Here is a 6,000-nt window from a genome sequence, read left to right as displayed (position 1 = left end):
AGGTTAGTTGCGACTAAGGTCCTTCACACCAAATTAGCAAATTCAGAACCCAGGCAGCAGTGTTAATAGGGTGTGGAGAGAATGACCTCTGGCATGATCACACTCATAAAATACTGTGATAACCATTGACAACACTGTAACATGGTGAGTAAGCACTGTAAATAAGCACTAGATCATGGGTGGAACTGGTCAATGGCTTTGTGATCAGATGATGAATAGGGTGGAATAGCCAATGCAGTGGGATTAAACCCTGAAAAAAAAATCCTACTACCTTGTAGTGAGACTGAGTCACAATACCCTACCAGCCTAGGAATTTGTGAGTCAATCCCTCACAAGTCTGAATCAAAACCGTTTAAAAGAAAAAAACATATAAATATACAGGGTACTCATTATTAGACTTATATAGCAGTGATTAATACGCTTAATATGGGGTCAGTGGATTAGAGGCTACTGCTATGACTGTGTCGGCAGCACTTGTTGCCCTTCCTTCAAACCCCAACCCTGAACTTGGGCTTTGTGTCATGCTGGCACAACTGGACAGCAACATCTTCTTCCTCCAGACATGTAAAAAGGAGGGCACATCTGTAGCAGAGAGCATCTCTCTGCAACTTAAAACTTGTCTTTTATGTTGTAAAGCCAGTTGTAGAAGTAGAGGATAAACAGAAGGGGATGCTACAGTGCTGGAGTCCAGCATGTCATATCGGGACCTGAAGTTGACGGAGATCTTTCAAGAAGATCTAACATATTCCGGGGAAAATGAAAAGAAAACTGCTCTGCAGACTGCATGGTTAGAGTTGTAAGCACTTTATTTCGTTCCACTTCCATGCACTATTTTCGAACTGCATGTTTTATTAATGAGTGTTCTGTTCTGTTTGGGGTGCATTTAGCCACTCTTGAAAGAAATGGGAAATATTATTTCCCCAGGTATCATCTCACGCTTGCTTACTTGTTGAATAATTCAGCAGAACTACACAACTGAGACTAAGAGCTTAAATGTTACCATAGATCCTTGCTAACCCTTTAATGCCCAGATTTGCGAATGCAGGTAAGGAATTTGCAGGGTAATCAGAATTTCCACAACTTTTACAAGGACACACATGCTAAAATTGGTGCCTATGGTATGTATGTATGTTCGAGACTTGGCTTGTTGCAGAAGTTCAAATAAGTATGTTCTCAGCATTATCTTCCCACTTTTGGATGAACTGGGTACAGTATATTGTAGTAAACAAGGTAACATGAAAAATAAGCAAAAAAGTTAAGTGTCTCTTGGCCTCTGCTTACCCTAACTCCCCCACCTACTTTAAAGTGTAACTGTTGGGCATAAAATCAATTCTTTATTTTTATCTGGTAAACAAGTAATAAGGATGCTAACCAGGTAATCCAAAAGTTAAAATCACTATTACTTTTCTTGTTGATAAATGATCACTCCCCAGTTTACCTGACTCTTATTTGGTACACACAACATTTGTTACACAATAAGGAAGTTGCAGGGCATGCTGGGTTCTCCTTTTTTGCTTCTCTATTTCCCCTCAGACTTAACTAATGTAGCCTGATTGGCTGAAGCCTATTTCCCTCCTGTTTTCCCTCCCTCCCACACCTCTGTTCCTCTCTGGCCAATATTTCTCATGCTGAGACAATGCACTTTCTAAAGTGAAGGGCAGGCAGTGCATACACAATCAGGCAGAGGAGAGTAAGGGAGGAAATGACATCAGGATTGGCTTCAAAATAGCCACAGTTAACATGAGAAATGCTAAGAAGGATTTTCTCTTTTTTTTACTGTAGAAAAATCACTAAAATCAAACCGTGGACAGTGCAATACATATGTTATGTAAGTAGAGAAACTATTTATCTACTTATATATGTGTTTTTTTCTGAGATAGTATGGCTGACATCTCATCTTTAACACTAAACTGACTAATTGCCTTTACCATAACTCTAAACATCCTCTTCTCCCATGCTTAACACTGACATTTACTTTGGCAGAAAAAAGAACGGGTTCTGGCACTTTCCAATACAAAATTATTTTATTGAGCCACGATGCATAGGTACAACAAATGCCCCTGGTCTACAGCTGTCTCACGTGTACAACACACCTCTTCAGGACATGTGGGGCCTGCCACTCACTCCTCCCATCTACCTTTATACAGGTATCCATTCTAACCCGCTCACTGGGGGAAAGAGGGGGAAGAGCAGTGTAATAAAAACACTGACATTTACCTTTTACTAATTGCTACCCCATCAGTAACCCAGAACTTCAAGTTTTGCCCAACTTTAACTCTATCCTTGCCAGATGCCCAACAACACGCCTTAATCACATAAGACTGATGCTAAATGTTATCCTTAAAGTGATCCTGAAGGGAAAAAAGTGCCCCTGTGGGATACTTATCTCGGGAGGGGAAAGCCTTTGGATCCTAAAGAGGCTTCCCCTGTCCTCTTCAGCAGAGGGGATCCAGTGCTGGCTCTGCTGAAAATCTGCTTATCGCCAGCACTCAGGCACACTAGCGGCTTTCCACTCCACAGTAAACGTTTTATGTAAGATGACCTGGATGAGCATTTAACAGTCTTTTTTTAAGCTCTATCGTGGTCTTGAAAATGGCAGAAGTCTCCGGAGTCGGTCTCTTGTCATTTTATACAGCATTCTATTGTAATTTAAGGCATTGTACGTGTAACAGTAAAATCTCATGTAACATACCATCTTGGCCCATATCCTAATCACTTTTCTCCCAAGTTTTCTCCAAGGAGATATTTTCAAACCTCTTCAATAAAATACTTTTAACGCTATCACTATGGAGGAAATTACTCAAAATACATTTGGTATTACTTATTTCAATTGCTAAGTGCTGAAAAGTAGTTTTTTTTATAAGAAAATTATCCCCATGCAGAAAACTCAAGAGAAAAACGTTAATTGGATAATGGCCCTTATCTTCTAACATGCCCCTTTTGTGACATGACAGGTTCTGCAAAATGGCAGTCATAAAAGCTGGCCTGAGGTTGGCTTGCAGGCACAGACTCGGTGTTCAAGTCAGAGGGTACAAGAAAGTGAAGACACTATTGTGGGTAAGATGGCTGATTGGTGATACAGGTAAGAAGAAACCTGTTATCTTACTGCGATTTCTCTGAGATCCTGCTCTGTGCTGCTTAAATGCGTTCTGCACTGAACTTCACCTTTTGTAGGTGCAGCAGGAGAATGGAGGTTTATGGATAATTCATCTTTTTTTATAAATGAGCTTCTTTAGTATGGCAGAGAAAAAAATTCCCAGAATAACCAAATATTCTCTTGTGAATTGACTGCAGAAGACCAGAATTGGAATGATAACTCTTGCTTGCTTCCCACTATTCCTCTTTGCACCAGGTCGTTGGAATCATAACTAATCAATATGTACTATGTTACATCTTCTAATTTTGATTTTAGCAGTTCATAATGATCCTGTAAAAAATGTTTTTTGTGTTGTCGAAGTTAATCAAGTCTCGGTTATCTAACAAATAACTAATACACACTACTGTGGCAGTGAGATTACTATTGTAAACTTGGATTTAAAATAATTCTGCCTGTTTTTTACAAATGACTAATTTCCCTATTTATATTAGAAGCAGTAGAGTGTTGTACCGTGTTAACCAACAGTGAAAGCAAGAATTTTTGAATAAGGATGATACCATTTATAGGCAAACTTAGAAAGTAAAGGAGTAAGTTTTTGGCTAATAAGCCTTCTTCAGACTTTGTTATGCCATTTACAGTTAGCCAATAAATGGTATCATCCCGATTCAAAAATTCTTGCTTTCACTATTCATAACACAACTGGTATTTGGCATATAAAAGGTTCCACTGTGTGTTTTAAGCCACATTCTGGCATCTATAAAGTGTCACTGTAATTTGGCACATTGTCAGCTAAGTTATGCTTCAAAAACTGACAAAAAAAAAAATTGTCCTTCAAACATATGAAACAAGTATAAGGTGACTACATTTATAGTTTCAGTCCTTTGCTTAAGAGGAAGGCTTTTTGGTTTGGCTCACGACCCAGGAATCCTCGCAGCAGATCCATGCCATCCACCGAACCTCCGGGTTTCAGGATCAGGTCTCGGTATTTTATTCCGACCTATTGGGAATAAAGGTCACATAGCTGAGTGTGCTGGCAGAATCTCAAGCACACATAGCAGAAGGGAAGGCAAATGACAGAAGAGATGATCTACCAGGGTTCACTGTTTATTCTAGCTGTAGCTCAGACATGTAACCTCATACGCATGTGTATCATTAAATGAACAATTCAAGGGTGGTGAGAATTTTAAAGCGGAACTACAGTCTGGCATGACATACTAATAAAACCTGTCTCCAAACTCTTTATTGACTATATAGTTATTTCACCTACCTGTAACTCAAAATAATGCCATCTGTGTAACAATCTTTTTTCCCCGTCTGTCACAGTCACCTAGCCTACATAGGCAGTTGTTATCTTGCATAATTTAATATACCTAGTTGAACTTGAGAGTACCACACTGCTATCTTCAGACTGCAGTCTTTTAAATATTTCTGCCTTGCAGATAGAAGCTCTCTCAAAGTTTATCTCCTTCATTCAGAGATAAAATAAACAATCGCCACCTGGAGAGCTCTATGCTACGATTTGCTGATGTACAGCTGAACGACTGATAAGTTTACCAGGAGAAAATGAAACTTGATGGCTTGGACCCACTAGAAATCGCAAATCACTCTCAAAAATGGTAACTTTTTTAAAGTAAATTTGCCACTAAAAACAGTGATTTCCTGAACAATTCAGGGAATGTAATTTTGGGCCCTGCATTCCCTGAATCCAATTACTCCTAAAAATAGGCAGGCACCGCAATTTCAATTATCATAATCACGGTAGTGGTATCACAGCCATAGGCTTTTATTAGCCGAGTGCTTTGGGAATTACCAGTGATTCCTCAAAAGCGCAAATTACAGCTGAAATCACTCCAGTGGGTCCTTGGGCAAGAACCATTAAGCATTTCAGGGACCTTTAAAAAAAAAAAAAAAAAAAAAAAAAAAAAAAAAGGACCTTTGTTAAGAATAGTGTGTTTAATCTACTGGAGCAGAGAGGAAATTAGTAAAAAACTAGCATCACATTTCTTGCACAATACTGTAAAGAGACTTCAGAAAAACACCTTTACCTCTGAGTTCATTATGCCTTTCTGTTTGAAACAGCTGTAGAAGATGTCCATAGAGAAGACTTCACTCCATAGGTAGCCGTAATACTGTCCATCATATCCCCCGGCCAGGTGCCCAAATGTGGCAGGCATGTTTGTACCTTTTAAATATATAAAAACATTCTGAAGGGCAAGTGACTCTCTTCAGTAAAGCAATGCACAAAGATGTGTTAGTTATAAGCTGCATCTCACCTGGTGCTCAGTTATTCAGCCTGAGTACTTTCCCGGATAGGTTCCACAGGCGAGTGCTTCATTATGCTTACATATTTTTTTATTGCTTAGTGTTATAAATTAATTACCATATTTTTCAGACCATAAGACACACCTTCCCCTCCCCCAAAAGGAGGAAAATGTTGGTGCATCTTATGGTCCACATGTGTTGCCACAGACCTGCCTCCCCTGAATCCCTGGTAGTCCAGTGTAGTGTTGGGCGAACATCTAGATGTTCGGGTTCGGGCCGAACATGGCCGCGATGTTCGGGTGTTCGACCCGAACTCCGAACATAATGGAAGTCAATGGGGACCCGAACTTTTGTGCTTTGTAAAGCCTCCTTACATGCTACATACCCCAAATTTACAGGGTATGTGCACCTTGGGAGTGGGTACAAGAGGAAAAAAATTTAGCAAAAAGAGCTTATAGTTTTTGAGAAAATCGATTTTAAAGTTTCAAAGGGAAAACTGTCTTTTAAATGCGGGAAATGTCTGTTTTCTTTGCACAGGTAACATGCTTTTTGTCGGCATGCAGTCATAAATGTAATACATATAAGAGGTTCCAGGAAAAGGGACCGGTAACGCTAACCCAGCAGCAGCACACGTGATGGAA

At 39.6% G+C, this 6,000-nt stretch overlaps 1 protein-coding gene across 2 annotated transcripts in view; it reads right to left on the bottom strand.

The window, feature by feature from the left end:
• Positions 1-2,005: 2,005 nt before the first annotated feature.
• NLN (neurolysin) overlaps positions 2,006-6,000 on the bottom strand; it is a 119,219-nt gene continuing 115,224 nt past the window's right edge. For both annotated transcript variants that reach the window (XM_068249923.1, XM_068249932.1), the window contains exons 12-13: positions 5,143-5,279; positions 2,006-4,094 (exon numbers count right to left, since the gene is read on the bottom strand). In XM_068249923.1, coding sequence (XP_068106024.1) covers positions 3,963-4,094; positions 5,143-5,279 — 269 coding nt within the window. In that variant the 3' untranslated portion in view covers positions 2,006-3,962. The remainder of the gene's footprint in view (positions 4,095-5,142; positions 5,280-6,000) is intronic.

This window comes from Hyperolius riggenbachi, chromosome 1 (assembly GCF_040937935.1).
Source record: "Hyperolius riggenbachi isolate aHypRig1 chromosome 1, aHypRig1.pri, whole genome shotgun sequence".
Taxonomy (NCBI): domain Eukaryota; kingdom Metazoa; phylum Chordata; class Amphibia; order Anura; family Hyperoliidae; genus Hyperolius; species Hyperolius riggenbachi.
Note: the sequence above shows the minus strand (reverse complement) of the source record. Positions and strands in the feature narration are given on the sequence as shown.